Genomic DNA, 21,412 nt, shown 5'->3' on the forward strand with positions numbered 1-21,412 from the left:
ATTGTCTGAACAGAGAGAATAAAATGGCATCCGAACCTACAGTCTCTTTGCATAGAAGAACCAGAGGTTTAGATTGAATATAAAGAGGAAATTCTTTCCTGTTAGGGTGGTGAGGCACTGGAATAGGTTGCCCAGGGAAGTTGTGAATGCTGCATCCCTGGCAGTGTTCAAGGCCAGGTTGGATGAGGCCTTGGGTGATATAGTTTAGAGCGAGGTGTCCCTGCCCATGGCAGGGGGGTTGGAACCTGATGATCTTAAGGTCCTTTCCAACCCTAACTATTCTCTGATTCTATGATTATACCACATGGATAGCAAAATGTGTAGCAGGGCGTAGGAGATAGGAAGCTTCCTGTGTGTCCTTAAGTTCACTCAAGAGCTGGAACCAGTGCAACTTCTGATAAGGTTATTCCATAAAGCATTCCAAGATTATCAGAAGGGTTGCACTGTATCATAAAAGAAAAAAACCTCCACAGGTAGAATATAGCATGCAGAAGCAGTTTTCCAGCTCCTCCCATCACAGCGTGTAAGTGACACAGTTATAGTTAACTTTGGATTATCTATCACCGTGAAGCAGAATGGGAGTGTTTGTTATACATTTGAGCAGCTTTTTCACTGGTTTTGCATTCAATGATGAGGCTCTCGGAACCAATACTAGACATGGAAATGGCTAACTACAATGAAGTTTTAGATCCAACATATACGGCACTGGAGTTTGAAACTATGCAGATCCTGTACAACAGCAGTGGTGAGTTTTGCTCTGTGATGCAAAATCAGGCCAGTTAACAGAAAAAGCGTTCAGTAATGCTATATGGTGTTAGCTAAATGTTTTATTAAGGAACCATTTGGGGGTTGTTTTCAAACTACAGACCTGCTCTTTTAGACTTCATCACTAATTTTAAGTTAATAACATTATAAGTCTTTAACATTAAAGGAAATAAAGGAGAGGGATTTTTGTAATAAAGTAACTGAACTGTAGTGTCACCAGTCAGTTAATCAAAGGAAAAAGATGTATTCAGCAGTTGTTCTGCTGAGTTTTTTTTCTGTATTTACTGTAACACAAATGAATAACTAGTATTGACAGTTTGGACATAAAAGTGTATTTCATATATAACATTTGGAAGGACTCACAGAATTGTCCAGAGACTTGTGAAAAAAATCAGCCACTGTTTCTTGATACCTAGTTTTTAATTGTCGGACTAATGTTTTATCTATTTAAATGTTAATCTAGTCTTTCTAAATACGTGTACATGAACTAGTGTTTTCTTTTTAAACAAAAAAAAAAAAAAAAAACCAAAAAAGAAACAAACCCACACTGGCTTTCTGAAGGCTAATCTTTAGCTGAGAAAATCTATATGCATTTCTCTAATGTAACAGTTTAACTTTAGGTGGAATCTGTAATGCAATACATTTTTGAGAAATTGTATCAATAAGTTAGGCTTGAAATAGGAAGCACACCATTTCATTCTGCCATTGAGTATTAACCAACAATGAAAAAGGAAATACTAGTCTACTAAAGTGAAGAAAAGTATCAGGAAAATTAAGCTACTCTAAAATGGCTTTCCAAATCTTCTAACATACTTAAAAATTGTTTTATTGTATCATAAAGTATAACTCATAGATATACTGTAATAGATATTTTTAAAAGGCAGAGCAAATATTTATTGATTTTCAGGAAAAATATTTAACTTCTGCATTTCCACATATTACTGCCTAAATTAGAACCTAAGTAAGTTCTAAGTTGTTTTTATTGTTGGGCTTGAAGTTTTATCTGAATTTCTGATGTTACTTTAGAGCAAGCTTAGTAAACAGAAAGATAGGTTTGATTATTGATTCAGGAAGAGAAAACAGACCTTTATGCCTGAAGTGATTCTAAAGCTATCAACAATGATTATGCAACTTTTAGATGATTTCTCTGCTTTTGGTTCTAATATGGATGAATTCAATGGACATTTGTTTGGTTTTTTTTTTGATGACTAGCATCTTTTCAGATCTGATAATGGTATATAAAATGTGAAAGCAGGTTAGGGAGGTGATACTGTTTTACATTACCTGTTGGTGATTATTCACTGTAAGTGAATACTTTAATATTTATTAGTTATTAGGTGTAGCCTTTTCCTGTTTAGAGTTTCCTTTGAGTTTACCCTAAGTATTTTCTTACAGAATTTACACAAACACTGTCTTGCAGCTACAGTGCTAATCTGGAACTGAAAGCTGTCTCTTATGAACTTTCCTTTGTGTCTTTTTTAGCTACCTAAATTGATTACTGACATTCAGAGAAGTTTAAAAGCCACATTCAGACAGATTATGTAGTGCTGTTGAAATCAAAGAATTTTGAAAAATCATGTGAATTTCCCAAATGTTTTGAAAAATACCAAAAAGAAGAAATATATCCTTACACATACATCCAACTTACACTGTTATGAAATATTTCAACATTAAATTTACATATTGTATTTTAAATTATTCTGCTGCATCATTATGAATCAAAATTTCAAAACTCCAGAAGAAAGGGTTTATATTGTTCTAGCTAAAGTAATTCTCTAATCCATTTTTAAAATTAACTTTCTAGTCATGACAAAATATAGGTTTAAAATAAAATATTTACAGAACTGAATTCTTACCTTTAAGTTTTCATTTGTATTTAGTCAATTTTTAATATAATTCCTATCAATTATGTTTTTGTAAAATCGAAAAAAAAAGTGTGTTTTTTTCTTTCTTTGTCTAAAGAATTCTGTTTAAATCATAAGGGTTTTGGGACACAATGAACATTTTGTAATATATTTGCATAATAATATATTTCAGTTGGATGTAGTACTTTTTGAATAATAGCATGCATCAGTGTGAACAGTTTTATTTTTCGACCTGTCCACTGTTCCTGAACTCATGTACTTGACTTTTGAATGCATGTTTGAGTAACTAGTTGATGTGACACTCTTTCCTCTCACTGACAGAAAAATTGCAAATGTTTAGGACATAATACAAAGAACTTTTATTTTGTAAAACCAGAAGCATAACAGTAAAAGCTATTTTGTAATTATTTCCTTGAACACATCAGTTAAGCACTGTGACTCAAAAAAAGAATAGATATGTCTGTTTTGATTTCAGGTGAATTTCTTCAGTACTGTTTACCATATTCAGTGACTAACTGTTAATCACATAGCTGATATTCTTTTGTGCAAGTAAAGTCTGCAGCAATGTTCCTTTGGAAAATTTGTTCAAGGAAATAACAGTTGTCTTAACATGCAATCTTTGTTCATCAAGTATTGTGCAAAAAACGTCTTGTCTTTTTTTGCTTATTTGCTGTCATGACTGTCCCTGCCCATGGCAGCGAGGTTGGAACTAGATGATCTTAAGATCCTTTCCAACCCTACCTATTCTATGATTCTATGTACTTTTGTATGATAGTTGCCAGTTATTTCCAGCTCCTATAAGAACTGATGTAAGAGATCTTTGCCAGCTATCTAGCTAGCACTGCTTTGTGCCAAAGTTCCTCTTCATGTTAGCAAGAATGTATATGTAATTACGCATGCAGAGTTGCACTTTAATTTTTAACCCCTTTCGTTTGGAAAGAGTTTAAGAAAATTACTTGCTATTTTGAACTTCATAAACTCTGTTAACATCTCTGTAATTCTGAAAGTGATGATCTGGATATGAACCAGATGTAATCGCATATAATGTGTTATATAAATATTAAGTAGCAATTAAAAAAGGCCAAAAAAAAGCGCCTCCATTTAAGTACAAATTTTCATGGGGTGGCTGTTGAAAGTCATTTCCATAACTACATATGTTGCTGTTACCTCCCTCAGACAGTTCAGGAGACACTGTCAACATGAATGCCACTGACAATGGGGTCAATAGTCTCTGTGCAATATGTGGAGACCGAGCGACTGGAAAACATTACGGTGCTTCAAGCTGTGATGGATGCAAGGGATTCTTTAGACGCAGTATACGGAAAAATCATGTCTATACATGCAGGTAATTCAAAAGTTCCTCTAGAGACACTAAATGAATTTAAGCAAATATTACTTTCAGACTTCTCAGAACTATGTCAGGGTATTTTCATTAATTCCTTATTGAATTCTAACCAGCATTTTTGATGAGCATGTGTTTTATGGCATATTCTTATGATCTTATAATGGGAAAAAATGTCTTTTATTCAAGACTACTTAATATTACACATTCCAGATGTCTGTTGAGATGTCCCCCCTGTCAGTCTGAATGACTATCTGCTAATTTCTGGATGTCTGGCTGCCCAAATTATCTCACTACAGGTCTGTGCACTATGTTTGACAAATTGCTCTGTTCATGCACAAGTCCATCATATATCAGTTTTAAGCTGTCTACAAAATATACAGACACCTCTGTGAGTTCAGACAAATCACTATAGGAGAAAACCTTTTGTAACTAGAAATGTTGTTTGCCACACTTTTCGTTCATTGTTTAATGTTAGCATTAGTTTAATACTTCTTGTTTAGGTTGTCATTTGTAATACTGCAGCATGTAGCATGTTCGTTGATATCTCCCAGAAAAAGTAGGCTTCGCCAGCTAGGGTTCCTCCATTCCAGCTGCACTTCGGCATCTTCTTTGATGATCCTTTCTTTTTCCTGTTTGTAGTTTTTCCCCCACCACCATTTGATGCAGCCAGTTACTGACACATCTCACAAATAAGCTGAAGTGTAAATAATGCACATAAATCTTCCATGCTTCCCCATTCCAATGCATAATAAGTGTCTATACATACATATATATTCCTTCAAACTAAGCAGATATGAAATATCTCTCAAAAATAATAAAAATAAAAACAACAGAAGAAGAAAGTTGTGGTTATAGACATTATTATGATAGGCGAGGCTAGTTAGTTTTTCCTCTTCATAATTAGGGTGCTGCTTTATTAATGCTTCATACATTTACCTCTTTTTGTCTCTGATAGATTTAACCGGCAATGTATTGTTGACAAGGACAAAAGGAATCAATGCAGATATTGTCGTTTAAAAAAGTGTTTTCGAGCAGGAATGAAAAAAGAAGGTAATGGAGTATTTTATTATTTGATATAAAAAGAGAAATAACCTGAATTAGTTTTAAAATGAAATAAAAATTCTAAAAAACTCCAGCAAAAAATTCACTGGAAAGTCTTCTATAATGCCTTCCTGATGGAAAAATGCTTTTGTATTGAGGTGAAATATGCATCGTCTAATTTTCAGGTGGGTAAGCAGTTCCAACACTGAGCATTAGCAAATACATGGGTTTAAAATGAATTTGCAGCTGTTTAACCCATGAATCCTGGCACCAAGATTCATTGATTTCTAAGTGGTGAGCCATCTCCTGGAAGAGTTGAAAGAGTGAGATTTTAATTTTTACGAGACTTGAGTCATAAAATCTGTGTCTGGGATTTTGTTTCTACCTAGTTGAAGTAATGATAGTGCAAATTTACTGATTATTCCCTTAAATTTAAGTGTTTGAAGCAATTAAAACCAGGGGAAGCAAAAAAGTGGTGGTGAGAACAGTAGTGGCAGCTGACAGTGAATTGTCCACATTAATTAAAATTTTTTATAATCTCATTAGGACTTAATATGGGAAGATTGTTACTTGCCAGTGTCACAGTGATCCTTCTGTCGAAGTAGAAGAACCAGATGACCACAGGAGTAGAGCAATAGGGAAAGAAGGGCAGTAGGAGTATCAGAGGATTTTTGTATCAGGCTGTTGGAGCTGTTACTTCAGTGGCAATTATGATATAGACATCCTGATCTGGTTCAAATAAGCAGCCAAAAATGGTTCATCCCGAACTTTGCTACTTCTTTGGCGCATGGTGTATCTGCCTGAAGGCCAATCTGCGATGTGTGTAACTAGTCTATAATATTTTTAGTCTATACATAGCTTCCCTAAGTAAAAGGAAGCTGTTTCTTTATGATCTTTTATATTGATACTATAGCACTGCTTTGCTAGTGATCAAGTTTTGGTATGAGGTAAAATGTATTTTCTCCTTGCAGCTGGATGAGGATAGTTCAAAGAGTGTTATGCTGCCTATGCATGAAATGCATTTGCTAATGCTTGTGAATCTTTTGAATACAGTTTAGACTTCTGGAATTTGGGCCATTAAAATCAGGAACATATTGTATATATATTATCAATCTGAAATGAAGAAAAGGGGAAACCTGTGTGTCCACAGCAGCTTTAAAAGTTTTGCAAAATGCAAAGCGTCAAAGAAATCCAAGCCCCAGGATTAAAAAACAGTTTAGCTCAGAAGGGACATCCGGAAGTAATCTACTCTAGCCCCCATTTAAGCCTAACTTCTAGATTCAAGCAGGTAGCTTTGGACCCTGTCCAGTGAGATTTATGCCATCGTTTGGAGGAGACATTCCACAACCTCTTCCAGCAACTTTTTCCAGTGATTCGGGGAAGTGGTTGCTTGTAAAGGGGTGCTTGACCACCCTTTTTTTGTCCTTATAATTAAAATGTGTCTTACTGCAATTAGGGTAGTGCCCATTGCCTCTGGTTCTTTCACTGCGCATCTAAGAAGAACCTCTCCTCTCAAATGGCCCCATTTCCTGTAAACTACAGAAATTAAGACTCCCTGCCTCTTATCTTGGTCCTCTCTTTTCTATATAAGCAAAGATGCTTCTGTCTTGTGCACCTTGTGAGTTACATCTCCATAGCTCTTAGCTGGACACTGCTTACATTCCCCATGTGCTGGGGAGCCCAAAACCAGAGAAATAATCACTGATATTAACTGACATTGCCGTAAGGCATGTTTCTGACTTGTTTATGAAGTGAAGGTGTATCTTGCACAAAACTTTTAACCTAATATAGTCTACACAGCCTCCTCTGGTCTCACTACCTATGTAAATTTAGTTTTTCATTCCATCCAAGCCATGTTTATTTAAGGCTTCGCAGTGCTAAAATAATTCAAAACATTGAACTGTAAATTTTACCTCTTGTGTGTTGTTATATACCTCTCTACACCATCAGTAGATGTCTCATAGTGTAAATGTAGCAGAGTCTGTATGATAGTTTCTCAGCTTGTTTCTAGCAAATGGATTTCTTCAGGACAAAGGTGAGAAAGGCTTTAGCTATGCAAGCCCTTTTGAGCAAATATCCCCCCTTCCTCATGGAGTCTGTTTAATGCAATTTTAGCCTGACCTGACAAAAATGCTTTAGCAAGACAGACAATCCAGTCTAATAATAAAAAATTATACATATGCAGGAGAAAACAAGCATTTCCCTATGATTCTTAAAGTGCTCCAGCAATGACTTTTACCAGTGATTGTCAGAGGAGTGGAATATTTTTTCTAATACTAATCAGGCCCGACCTTATTTTAATTACCTATGTAGCATTTAAGTTGACGAGACTCAGTGAATAGGGTTTTCTTCCATTCTTTTGAAAAAGGTTATATTTTTTGTTTTCTGCCTACATGAACATTTAGTGCTTTGTGTTTATCACTGCACAACATTTCTTACTGTGACCTCAATAAAAGGCCCATCAGTGAGTGTCCTTGGCAAAAACTTAGTACACCTGTGGAATAAACTATGTGCATTGTTAGATAAACCCTGAAAACTATTAAGTGAATAGATTTTTTTTTCTCTTTTTTATTGAAGCTTTTGGTACTGCTCCTAAATTCTGTAATGCAGATTGTTTCCCACAAAATAGCAAACATCTTTGGAAATAAAGCTGCTGCTCTTAAAAGATGATGAGATTCCTTTTGCAATAAAAAGATCTGATCATCACAATTATTTTTTTTTTTTCTTTTCTCCTTGGCCTAAACTTGGACATGATCTAGATTTTCAAAAAATCTGATCGATATTTTAATTTTTTAATTCTTCCTTCAGTTCAAAAGTTGGCCTTGTTGCTTCATAAGCCTTGTGTGTGCTGCTAAAGGATTCCTTATCCAAAGACCTTTCAAGTGCCTTTTTTTTTGGACCACATGAGACAAAACTTACTGTCCTGAAACCTTTTTGGTGCCCTTTTTTTTAATTTATTTATTTTTATTATTTAGTTAATGTTCTGTAAACTGGTTAAGAATGTAGTGTCACTGAGGAGGAGCATGAGACTTGTTTGAAAATTACCTTACTGGTGGCTTGGTTTTGTGATTCACTCCTATTTCAGGGTTTCTTACAGAAGAGCAGGAGTAGGGCTTTCAGACTTCATAAATACATAGGATAGAACCATAGGATTGTTAGGGTTGGAAATCACCTTAAGATCATCAACTTCCAACCCCACTACCATGGGCAGGGACACCTAGCATTAAACCACATTACTCAAGGCTCTGTCCAGCCTAGCCTTGAACACCACCAAGAATGGAGCATTCACAGCTTCTTTGGGAAACCCATTCCAGTGCCTCACCACCCTTACAGCAAAGGAATTCTTCCTTATATCCAATCTAAACTTCCCCTGTTTAAGTTTTAACCTGTTACCCCTAGTCCTGTCACTACAGTCCCTAATGAAGAGTCCCTCCCCAGCATCCCTATAGGCCCCCTTCAGATACTGGAAGGCTGCTATGAGGTCTCCACGCAGCCTTCTCTTCTCCAGGCTGAACAGCCCCAACTTTCTCAGTCTGTCTTCATACAGGAGGTGCTCCAGTCCCCTGATCATCCTCGTGGCCCTTCTCTGGACTTGTTCCAACAGTTTCGTGTACTTTTAATTTTGAGGATACCAGAACTGTACACAGTGCTCCAAGTGGGGTCTCACGAGAGCAGAGGGGCAGGATCACCTCCTTTGACCTGCTGGTAACACTGCTTTTGATGCAGCCCAGGATACGGTTGGCTTTCTGGACTGCAAGCGCGCACTGCTGGCTCATGTTCATTTTCTCATCAACCAGCACCCTGAAGTCCTTATCCACAGGGCTGCTCTGAATCTCTTCTCTGCCCAGCCTGTAGCTGTGCCTGGGATTGCTCTGACCTAGGTGTAGGACCTTGCACTTGGCGTGGTTAAACTCCATGAGGTTGGCATCAGCCCACTTCACAAGCGTGTCAAGGTCCCTCTGGATGTCACTCCTTCCCTCCAGCGTGTCAGCCGAACCACACAGCTTGGTGTCATTGGCAAACTTGATGAGGGTGCACTCAATCCCACTGTCCATGTCACTGACAAAGATGTTGAACAAGAGCGGCCCCAACACTCATCCCTGAGGGACAGCCCTCACTACTAGTCTCCAGATGGACCTTGAGCCATTAACCACAACTCTTTGCATGTGGCCATCCAGACAGTTCTTTATTCACCGAGTGGTCCATCTATCAAATTGATGTCTCTCCAATTTAGAGACAAGGATGTCGTGTGGGACAGTGTCAAACGCTTTGTCCAAGTCCAGGTAGATGACTTCAACTGCTCTACAGCTGTCCATTAGTTTTGTAACCCAACCATAGAAGGCCACCAAATTGGTCAGGCAGGATTTCCCCTTAGTGAAGCCATGCTGGCTGTCACCAAGAACCTTGTTGTTTTTAGTGTGCCTTAGCATGCCTTCCAGGAGAATCTGCTCCAAGATTTTGTGAGGCACAGAGGTGAGACTGACTGGTCTGTATGTCCCTGGGCCATCCATTTTCATCTTCTTCAAGATGGCAGTTATATTACCCTTTTTCCAGTCATCAGGAGTTTTACCTGACTGCTATGATTTCTTGAATATAATGGACATATCTCAGTCCAGTCCTCTGACTGAGACATTTTGTCAGCGGTGGTCATGTACAACTTGACCTGTTGATCAGGTCAAATTGGTTAAAATAAAAAAATTGCTTAAAATAACAAAACTGACAGCACGTGTTCAAGTTCAAAGGAAGAAAGGGGTTTTTCTGTCATACAGCTGGTCACGAAAGTTCTGATAATTCAATATCTATCTACAATTAGTTAGACATAGTTTTTATAGGCAAACTGGCCAGATAAAGACCATAAATTTGCATTGTCACCCTTCCTCATTACTTAGAGCTAAACGAAGGGGTTTCTTGAATGTCACAACTTTCAATTCTTATAGTTATTTAGTAAAATTATGAAATTACACTGTTTGCCAATGTCTACAAGTCAATAAATGAGATGATTTTTCTTTTCCAGCTGTACAAAATGAACGGGACAGGATAAGCACAAGAAGAAACACTTTTGATGGGTGCAACATCCCCTCTATTAGCACACTGTCACAAGCTGAGACACTCTCCCGTCAGGTACTGAGATCAAATTGTTTAATGACTTTTTAAGACCATTTTTTGGAAAGTTAAATACTTTTCACTTTCTTACTGTCTTAAATGTAATCATTAAAACTACTTATTTTCTACTTTCAAGATGTATCCAGCTTTCTCTTCCCAATGAAAGAATCACTAATAGAATACATTCTTAAAGTCAATGAGAAAAAAGTTCTACTTTGTCGAGTACAATATGTCCTCGGCGCCTTTCTTAATAAAGCTTTATGGTTCTTACTGCTTTTAAATCACTTGCTGTCTCAGGCAGCTGGTGGCATCTATCTATACTTGAGGCTGGCTTTACCATAAAACATTAGGGAAAATATTGTCCAAATCCATTACATTCCGAGGGGTGTGGACACCCACTTCCTTAGATTCCTTTGAAAATCCCATTTTTAATATTCTTAGACATTATAAATATGACAAACAGAAGTGTTCCAACTGCAAAGTCTATTCACATCTCACTTTTAAATTTTGTCTCATCTGAACTTACTTAATTTTCTTTTCTTTTCTTTTCTTTTCTTTTCTTTTCTTTTCTTTTCTTTTCTTTTCTTTTCTTTTCTTTTCTTTTCTTTTCTTTTCTTTTCTTTTCTTTTCTTGTCTTGTCTTGTCTTGTCTTGTCTTGTCTTGTCTTGTCTTGTCTTGTCTTGTCTTGTCTTGTCTTGTCTTGTCTTGTCTTGTCTTGTCTTGTCTTTTCCTTTCTTTTCCTTTCCTTTCCTTTCCTTTCCTTTCCTTTCCTTTCCTTTCCTTTCCTTTCCTTTCCTTTCCTTTCCTTTCCTTTCCTTTCCTTTCCTTTCCTTTCCTTTCCTTTCCTTTCCTTTCCTTTCCTTTCCTTTCCTTTCCTTCCTTTCCTTTCCTTTCCTTTCCTTTCCTTTCCTTTCCTTTCCTTTCCTTTCCTTTCCTTTCCTTTCCTTTCCTCTTCTCTTCTTTTCTTTCCTTTTTTTTTTTTTTTTTTTCCCTGTCCAATCAATTGCTGAATGGAACAGTCTCCAATCCTTTTCTACACCTCAGATAAGTCATGGTCATTGATTCTGCATTCTTGCACCTCTTACTTATGTAGAATTTAACTGCCACCTTTACGATTTCATGCTGACTGATTTATACATCCCCAAATGTTTTATAATCTCATCCTTTATCAGCATCTTTCTTAGGGTGGAACTGTCTGTAAAGAATTGATGCAGGAATTACTGGGTGATAGTCTTTGGCACATATTTCATGTCTGGGAAGACTAGGCGAACGTAATGGACCTTCCTACCTTCATACCTATGAAATATGGAAAATATACTTATTTTTGCCTCCTTAGTAATTCTTTGAACTTGCTTATTGTGCTTGATCGAGTTAATTCTTAATCATGTCCAACTGGTATATCCAATTCAGGAATAAAAGCTGTCTTAAACAGAATCACATCCTCAGCTCTTGCTGCCACCAAGTTCTTCTCAGATGGTAGATTCCTGGCCTAAAACATCACCTTGTATATGCAAACAAGATTATTCTACTTATTATTTGGTATATTGTAGTGGGAGAGAATAGTTCCTATTATGCCAAGCGTATACAAAGATACACTCTTTGTATATGCCCTTAAAGACCAGGAGGTTACATTAACATGATGGAAAAGTAATGACTTTAAGTCCTCATTTTATCCTTGATCAAATCAGTCTGTAGGATGAATTCAGTCCTGAGGAGAGACTTGGGGGGTGTAGTAGTGTCACAAATCATTGGCCATGTCTTTCAGCTATGAAATGAGGAAGAAGGTGGCATTCATCCCTTAAAAAAAAATCATATTGAAATTATGAAAATGAAGTATTTTATCTCTGAAGATCCCTTCTAGGGGGAAAATATCCAACTACAAATTTTCTTGTTCAGACCCAGGAGTTTCTAGGATTATGTGAATATGAGAGAGACACGCTGGATTCTTGTAGGAGTAAAAGCATGTGTGTCTGATGGTTCTCAGGACAATAGGGATATAGTGTTACATCATCATGTTCATCAGGTCATTAATCAGTACAAGTTGCACCAGGAGACATTTCATCTTGATGTAAAAAAGAAATTTTCTACAATGACAGCAATCAAACACTAGAACAGCCTTCCTAGGGACGTGGTGAAGTCTCCATTACTGGAGATTTTCAGAATGTGATTGGACAGGGTGCTAGATAATCTCATATAGGCTTCTTTTACAACAAAAACTGCAATGAGCTGATGTTTTGAGGTCCCTTCCAACCTGGGCTAGTCCATGATTCTATGAAATCAGACTCCAGTGTTGCACCCCTGAAATGACAAGGAGGTTACAGCAGTAGAGAAATAGAAAAAGAAATCTATAGCTTTCTTGTAAGGGGATGAAAGCCTAGGAGTTCATAATGAACTCTGTGGGAGTCATCACATGAATCCCTAGCAGCTCACTAAGTAATGTCAGCAGATTCTATAGTTTGTTCTATAACATGTAATTTATAAAGATGCATAGCTTTGGTTAAAAGATATTAAAACAAAGGACAATGTATATTAAGCTCATGATTTACTATGTGTAACAGTTAAGCGATCTGCCTGTTCTTTTCCTTCTTGAATTAATTTCTAGTTGGTGCATGGTGGTATCTTTTTCTGGTAGATCAGAATGCCTCTTGCTATCAGAACTCTCTTCTTTGTGTAAGTACTTGTACTCTTCTGGAAAATAATGAAATATGTTGAATTTCTTTACTGTCTTTCTGTACTGATGGTTTTCTAGACTGAATCATTCTGGTAGCTCTCACCTGAATGATACTTAGTATTTTCAACTGCTGCTTCTGGCAATTTGTGGAACAAACCAGAAATGGGTTTATGATTACATCAAGGATTTTACAAATGTGCTGTCTAAAAAAAGATGATACCTCTCGCCTTTTCCCTACATGACAGCCTTTGAATTTTGTGTCTGAGGATTTTTTCACCGGCCTAGCTGCTGTATTTCCTTGAGAACTAGTGTTCAGCTGGTTAGCTGCCATTGATATCTAAGCTGTTTTCAGTGTTTTAGACTACTGAATTATGTAGGAAGCACTGAGCTTTAGCTCAAGAAGTACAACTCCCTTTGAACACCCAAGGATAATGGTGTTTCACCACAAATCCCACTGGGAGATTTAACATGGATCTGTGAATGAAGGGGATTTGGTAGGAGTCAACCTAAATAGCATTTGCAATCCTGGAATTTTCTTTTTCTTTTCCTTTTTCATCTTTTTCTTTTTCCTTTTTTCCTTTTACATTTTATTTTCCTTTTTCTTTTTTCTTTTTATTTTTTTTCTCTTTCCCTTTTTCTTTTTTCTTTTTTTTTCTTTTTTTCTTTTTCCTTTTCTTTCTCCTTTTTCCTTTTTCCTTTTTCCTTTTCCTTTTCCTTTTCCTTTTTCTCTTCCTTTTTCTTTTTCTTTTTTTTTTTCCTCATCTTTTTCTTTTTCTTCCTCATCTTTTTCTTCTTCTTCTTCTGGTTTCGTTTTCTTTTTTATCCTGGTATGATAGCAGCTATAAACTTACCTTTATTCTCAAACTCGGTTTTATCTTTAGTTGTCTTTCCTGCCTGACTGAAGAGCAAGCTCGGTTTTGTTCATTTCCTTGAAAAGACATTAAGAATTTCAGGATTTGGCTCAGTGATTATGTGAAAGTGCCTCAGCTTCAGGCCCAGAAAGATACTGCTCTCTTCTTATTTCACAAAACACTGTTCACTGCAGGTGGTCTAATGCACACTCATATCCTTTACATTGTCTGAAATGTTCTCAGGCCTCTGCCTATACTGCTGCTTTATCATGACAAACCATTCTCCTCCAGGCACTAAAATCCCCCTGTTTTACCTTCGAAGCTTAATGATACTTACCTTTTCACTAGAAGAACATGATACCCCTTTATCTCTCTCTTTCTTTGCCCTTAATGTTGCTGCATGCACCTATGAGCTCTTTCTTTTTTTTTTCTTTTTTTTTCTTTTTTTTTTCTGAAGTTAAGTAAATATCAGCCATTTCAAAGGAATAAAAAAACCCTACCTTCCCCCTACAAATAGTAAGGATTTTGGCATAATTTAAAATAGTATTTTTGAATGAGAAGATATTATGAGTAGTGTAATTTTTAATATACTGTAATACACACTGGTAATAGTGAGAAATGAAATTCTATAATTTACATGCAGACTAATGGTCTATAGGGTCAAGGAACATCTCAAGGGTATACATGATTACTGCTGTGATTTTTTCTTAAATATGCTCTTAACCAGTGAAAATGCAATTATATGAAATTTAACATTGTTAATTTTTTTCCTCTCATTATGGCTAGATCTCAATCTCCAGTCCTGGTGCTAGCACTGACATAAATGTTAAGAAAATTGCTGGTATTAGTGATGTCTGTGAATCTATGAAGCAACAACTTTTGGTCCTGGTGGAATGGGCTAAATATATTCCAGGCTTCTGTGAATTACCACTGGATGACCAGGTATAAGAAGAGACCAAAGAGAGAACTTTAATTATTGTTCTGTTATTTCTGTGATATTTAAATGTTACGATTACGCACTCATTTTTTGTCTGACCAAATAGAGATGCATGGTAAACCCACCATCTTAATTTTTTTTTAGTTTTAAAATAGCAACACCACAAAAAAATAAAATAAAAAAAAAAAACCAGATGAAATTGATGTGGGTCCATCACATTAGGAAAAGCAGAAAACCAGTATGTTTTTCAGTGTTTTGCATTTTTTGTATTCTTTTGGATGGACAGTTAGCAACATGCATGCAAAAAAAACCTACAAAACTAACCCAAACTTGTAAAAGAAGACATGCTTTGCATGCTTTGCAAGGTGCTTATTTCATGTCCACCTTTCATTGTAATATGGTTTAAGACAGCATGTAATTTAATTTGAAGTAGATCTTCTCTATTTGCAAAATATAAAAGTCGTTAGAATGTCAAACACATGCCAATCATACTGATATCAATCTATAGAAAATAATATTTCATATATATTGTATATAATGAGTACAGAAGAAATAAAGCATCAAACCTCGAAAATTTTTAAGAGTTTTTATGACAGGTCTCATCTATCATCTCATCTGTAACATATCCTAATACAACACAGGGCTTCAGAGTAAGTTGTGCTGGCACACTCAGAACCAGTGTTTTCATGTTGTGGTTCTCTCACCAGCTGCCTGGGCAGGATGTTAATTCATGGTTCAGGATCTCTTGATTCCAGTTCACTAAAATCTGATTCAGCTTGAAAACAATTCTGAAGTGAAATTGTCTCATTTCTCCTTTTGCCCCTTTAGTCTTTTGAACAAAATCCTGAAAGGAGGTTTAGGTTATCCTTGGGTTTGAGACTCAAACTGAGTCATTCCTCATGTACTTTTCCTCAGGAATATGAAGGTGTTTCAGGCCACAGGAGACCCACCAAAATATAAGCTTAGTGTTCTCAAGGGCAACAAAGGCAAGCAAAACTATTGCTGGTGTTATTGTTAGGATGGCATGAAGGAAAAGAGAAGGGATCAGACTGCATTAAAAAGTTCCTGTCTGTATTTAAATTAAAAACAAATAAACAAGCAAACAAATAAGCAACAGCTTTGAAAGAGAGACTGAAAAAACCTGTGCAGTGCTTGGAGCACACTGAGAAATACTGCAGAACCTTACGTACCTTGGAAGTGTAGTCACAAAGGTAGTGGGAGTTAATACAAATTACACTTCTGCATTTGTGATAGCCTCTTTCTAAGGGTCATTGTGCATTTAGTTATAAAATAACTAAACTTCTGGTTTTGAAAAAATTATTCCTGATCTGGGAATCAGCCTGAGTTACAAACCATAGAGCAGGCCAACTCAGATAAATTAATTCTACTTAGAGCCTGAAAAGTCTTTAACACATTAAGTATTCCTAGATGCTGTGTGCCTTTACATCACTCATAAAGTATTGGCTTGGATTCATAAGAAAAAAATTACTTGCCAAGAGAGGAGTTCTTTGAGGAAACAGGACAGTGCTGAAGTTTCACAGGGCCATTAAAAACAGAGGAAAGTAAGCAGGTGACGAAGAGTAAACTAATGACATTTTTAAGTGCCTGCCTTGTATGAATTGAGTTTTTTTGCTGACAGTAGTGGATGTTTTAGCATATCTGTCTTTGCTGGAGAAAAAGCTCTTTTAAGTACTGCATAATTTTTTTATTCAAGGTGAGAAAAATGAAACATATAGTTTCATTACTATATATATATCTAGATATAGATACATAAATCTATATATATATGGATATATATCTATACATATATACATATATAGATATTGCCAAATTTACTGTAACAGTTCATTCCAGCCCACCAGAGTCTTTAGTGTCAACTTAAAATTCCAGAGAATATTTTGTTCAGGAAATAGTCATTAGGAAATTCACTAGAAAATAAATACAAGCTTTGTGTTTATCGAGAAGTATTTTGCAGAGCTATAGGTTTAAAATCTAGACCAAATGCTACAGGTGACAGAGGCTGACAATTTAATTATGGTGTGCAACAATACACAGAATCACGGAACATTTTGGGTCAAAAGGGACCTTAAAGATCATCTAGTTCCAACCCCTCTACTATGGTCAAGGACCGCTTCCATTAGATCAGGTTGCTTAAAGCTCAGTGTTAGGGTTTTTATGTTCACTTACAATTTACATCACAATCTTAACAGTCTTAAACATATACCTGCAGTTGAATACACTTACGATAATAGGCATCCTTATTTTTTTTTGCCCTTGTTGGAATTTACTGCCTTATCATCTAATGAGTCTGCTGTTCTTTCCTTGAGGTTGCCTTGCTAAGAGCACATGCTGGGGAACACCTGTTGCTTGGGGCAGCAAAACGGTCCATGGCATATAAGGACATTTTACTTTTAGGTAAATATTGGGTTCTGTTTTCATTAATAATGATTATGTTATAGTACATTAGCAACCATGTAATCACCTAAGTAGAACAGCTGTTCTGGCACAATCAAAGCAATGCATTCTGTGAATGCTAAATAGCTATTAATGACATAATGTCACATGCCTCATTCCAGCTAAAGCAGGTGGATAGTTTCCTGTGAGTTACTATGGCTAAAGGTTTATTGGATACCAGAAACCATAATTTAAGGGAGTTCATGCCAAATTGTCTCCTTACATTATTATCTTTTCTGCATCTTTGTCCTATAAAACACCCCACAGAACAAATCAAACCAACCAACCAACCTGCCAAACACATAAACCACTTCTGCGTAAGAGAGGAGCAACCAACCTGTGGTGATGTATTAATTTCAGTCTTCATAAAAGCCATTTATCTAGAGCATTCTCAAGAGCCCTTCAGACATAGTCAGAGAAACCCTACAAGATAGAAAAATTGGATAGCCTGTTCCCTGCAGCTCATTTTTCCAAGAGCCCTCTCACTGCTTCCTTGATGATTGACACGTGGCCATCATGCAAACAGCATGCCTGTTGTTCCCTGCCATGTGGGAGATGGGTGCATCCATGACATGGTGAGGAGCCATGCCTGCATATTCTTGGTCACTTGAAATGGCTCGATCACTTGATTATTTAAAGAGACTATGGCTATTAGGAAAGCACATATCATCACATGGTGGAAACATGTCTTCCCTCTGTTCACACAACAGAGAGTTACAGTAATAGGAAGATGTGTGTCTGTGTGCATGGTGACATGATGAGGCATTTGTTAGCATTGTTTGACACAGCACTCTGCCATGATGAAGTACACCTTCCCAAAAATGGCATCATGAAACGTGTGCAGCACCTGGGCTGTTTTGTGAGAAAATGTGTAAGTCTTCTTGGACAGGTTTTTTTATGTGAGGCAAGACTATGTGTAATATAGACTCAAACTACTTTCTTCATTGATAAAAGGAAGTTTTCCACTATTTTTTCTCCTTCCTCTTTGGGCCTGCCTTCTTATAGCTCTAAATCAGCTTTATTTTAATGCATATCATAACATTAAAAGGACAAGCAGGACAATATCTGGAGATATTACTTTTATCAGCAATCCTTTCAAGTTAAAAACTATACAAATTACTTTCTTGACCTAGTTCTTTCTCTAGATGCACCTTTACTGACCATAAATACAGGAATTAAAAGTAAATGTTTGTAATTTTATTGGGATTAGTAGGAAATAAGGACAATACTGATAAAATAATAGCTAGAAAATTATAGTCAGTGTCACCAGCATCAGCATTTATACCAAAAGAAGAAACAATTTGGGGCACTAAGGCTAGGTTCTAATACTTAGAGGCAGATATCTATAAAGTTGATGAGTCACTTTGGCATAGTTCTCTTCTGATACAAGCATCAGCTTTTCTTTCAAAAATTGCTTGATGGCTTTTGGAAGCTCTGTGGCTTTCACAGTGTTTTCCCCTCTTATGTTAGATGTTTTCTGGCCAGAAGGTGAGTTAAGATGCCATGATTGAGACTTTTCCAAAATGGCAATTTAAAATTAAAAAAGCAGGGCAAATTCATTCTTTACTGAAAATTTTAAGATGCTTTTAAACTTGATTAGGAATTACGGAAGCATCTGTTGGGAAAAGAAGCATTTCTGATGCTTCCTCTGGAAGATGACTTCTTTGTCCACTGACAAATCCTGATCATCCAACTTGTAAGATATTATTTTAATGGGGAAAGGAGAAATTTTAAGATCAGTTTACCATTATATTTATCTATTATGAAAAGATAAAGGCTGACTTGCTCCATACTTGTGTATTCAAATATGGACATCAGAGCTGTGGACTAATCAGAATCTTTATGAGTTGGTATATTTACAAATATATTTCTAGGTGACAGCTATATTTTGCACACATGCTCTGTTTACAAAGAACAGGTTTGTATGATACATACTAAAAGAAAAAAATAAGCAAAATGAAATGCATTTTGAAAATGGGCTTCATCTGCTACATTACATTAAAGTCTTTATATCAATCCATGTGTTGGTATTCTTTCTCTTTAAGGCAACAATTACATAATCCATCGCAACAGTACCGAAGTAGAGATCAGCCGAGTGGCAAATCGGATTCTAGATGAATTAGTCCGACCCTTCCAGGAAATTCAAATAGATGACAATGAGTATGCTTGCTTGAAAGCGATCGTGTTTTTTGATCCAGGTACCTTTTTGAAAATATGTTTCAGAATTATTTTGCATGTGGTTATATTGAAAATAATATTTGTTGATGTAGCATCTGCTCATGTTACCTATGGATGAAAAAGAACAAAATAAGAAATAGTGACGGCTCATCCCAAATAATAATCTGCCTTGACTTTAAGATTTTGTCATTTTTTTAAGATGCAAAAGGCTTGAGTAATCCAATGAAGATTAAGAACATGAGGTTCCAAGTCCAAATCAGTTTAGAGGATTATATTAATGACCGTCAGTATGACTCCCGAGGAAGATTTGGAGAACTTCTGCTTCTACTGCCTACACTTCAGAGCATCACTTGGCAAATGATTGAGCAAATACAGCTGGTTAAACTGTTTGGAATTGTTAAAATCGACAGTTTGCTTCAAGAAATGTTACTGGGAGGTAAGCAAACAACTTGTTAAATTTACCATGCTGTACATGTCATATTATATTGAATTTAGCCTACTGGGATGTTGAGGGAATCATGATGTGAGCAAGCACTTCGACCACTGCCTTGCTGGCTGAGCTTTGGGTCACGATTGTTAGCTGAAGCCTTCTTGACTTGGCTGCTCATCTTGTTAACTCAGTCCTCCAGCCTCAGATTAGGCTGTGCACTTCTCAGTCATTGATGGATATCTAGACATTCAATTCTGTAGGTAGAAGGAAGAATCCTTTCACATATTTCAGGAAATCCACTGTTAATGCCATCAAAACAGTGAAAATAAACAGTGCTAAATATGGTTGAAGTCTGGTTAAATTGTTTAATGAATACCCAGAAGCAATTATTCAAATTGCCAATCAAAATATTTACTCTGCAGAAATGGTAGTTACTGAAGTATAAGTCCCTGTAATGACATGCTCTTTTGAATTGTTATATGCTTGTGTTATTTTTGTAGGTACTTCTAATGATGCTAGTCATCTACATCATCCAATACATCCTCACTTAGCCCAAGATCCATTAACGGGCCAAACTATCCTTATAAGTTCCATGTCTGCTCCTGTACATACAGAACAGATTTGTAAGTAACTGCAAGTTAACCTTCTCCCATAACATTTCACTTCTATATTTAAAAATATTAATTAGAATGGTGGCCTGTCAGTGCTCATAGTTATTTCATCAGCATTCCTGAATTAAAATAATTTCATATATAAACAGTGTTAAGTAAGACACTTTGACCTGAATCTAATCTACTTTTAAAAAATCAGCACCATCCTGATATATCATTGTTTCCACATGCACAATTTTTAATAAACAAAAGATTACTATAATTGAAGTACCCTATTTCCACAGCATGCCAAATGTAACAGAACTTCATTTCAGTGCAATAGTATGTATATGTGTATTCTGAGTGGGCCAGAATATAAAACCGTAATTCTTTCTATATTCTTTTTCAGCAACTCCAGAAACTCCATTACCTTCCCCTCCTCAAGGGTCTGGGCAAGAATATAAAATGTCTGCAAATCAGGCTTCAGTCATTGCACCGCAATCAATTTTGAAACAAAAACCATTGTGATAATGTTTCTGTCTCTGCCTTCCTTGTCTTTCCTCCCTCCCTCCCTCCCTCCCTCCCTTCCTTCTTTCCTTCCTTTCTTCTTCCTGCCTGCCTGCCTGCCTGCCTGCCTTCCTATGCACTAGATAAATTGGTAGGACACTTGCACATTTAAAAACTCAGGATTATAAAGGAAGTGATTCCTCAGCAGCCACTACTGTGGGTGTTTTTTAAAACACCTCATGATTTGGGAAGTAATACTCACTGTTCTAACTGCTGCATACAACTGTAACTGTGGACACTGCAGTCTGACAAATATGTATAGAGGTTGATATTAGTTTTAGAACTTGTAATTGCACAGATTAGTTTTTTATTTCTTGTTTTAGTTGTTGTCTTAATATTATTGGTTTAGATATGTATATAATATTTTCACTGTGATACAATTGGTTAGTGCTTGTTTAGTTGTGAATTGTAGATATTAAAAAGTGGGTTAATCAGGCAAAAATCCAAGATTCCAATAACAGTAAAACAGTAGGCTACCAACCAAAGGACATGCCTCATGTAAAATGGAGAAAATACTTAATGGACAGAAATACCGACCTCATTAACAAAAAGGTTTTGATTTGCTTTCAAAAGAAGAGTTGAATCCTCCCTGCTTACATGTTTGTATGAATCTGA

The 21,412-nt window shown here is 36.3% G+C and overlaps 1 protein-coding gene across 5 annotated transcripts in view; it reads left to right on the forward strand.

The window, feature by feature from the left end:
* The window catches only part of HNF4G (hepatocyte nuclear factor 4 gamma), a 59,983-nt gene extending 39,155 nt beyond the window's left edge, over positions 1-20,828 (forward strand). For 4 of the 5 annotated variants that reach the window (XM_061343060.1, XM_061343062.1, XM_061343061.1 and 1 more), the window contains 9 exons: positions 3,807-3,975; positions 4,931-5,025; positions 10,031-10,137; positions 14,428-14,583; positions 16,906-16,993; positions 19,078-19,230; positions 19,410-19,646; positions 20,141-20,263; positions 20,640-20,828. In XM_061343060.1, the coding sequence (XP_061199044.1) occupies positions 3,830-3,975; positions 4,931-5,025; positions 10,031-10,137; positions 14,428-14,583; positions 16,906-16,993; positions 19,078-19,230; positions 19,410-19,646; positions 20,141-20,263; positions 20,640-20,758 (1,224 nt within the window). In that variant the 5' untranslated portion in view covers positions 3,807-3,829 and the 3' untranslated portion in view covers positions 20,759-20,828. Of the gene's footprint in view, positions 1-557; positions 746-3,806; positions 3,976-4,930; positions 5,026-10,030; positions 10,138-14,427; positions 14,584-16,905; positions 16,994-19,077; positions 19,231-19,409; positions 19,647-20,140; positions 20,264-20,639 lie in introns of those variants that run through there. The other variant, XM_061343058.1, reaches the window with a different exon arrangement.
* The last annotated feature ends 584 nt before the right edge of the window (positions 20,829-21,412 follow it).

The sequence above is a fragment of the Neopsephotus bourkii genome, unplaced genomic scaffold, assembly GCF_033783945.1.
Source record: "Neopsephotus bourkii isolate Nb327-2 ecotype Australia unplaced genomic scaffold, CSIRO-AGI_Nbou_v1 NB_1820, whole genome shotgun sequence".
Lineage (NCBI taxonomy): Eukaryota > Metazoa > Chordata > Aves > Psittaciformes > Psittacidae > Neopsephotus > Neopsephotus bourkii.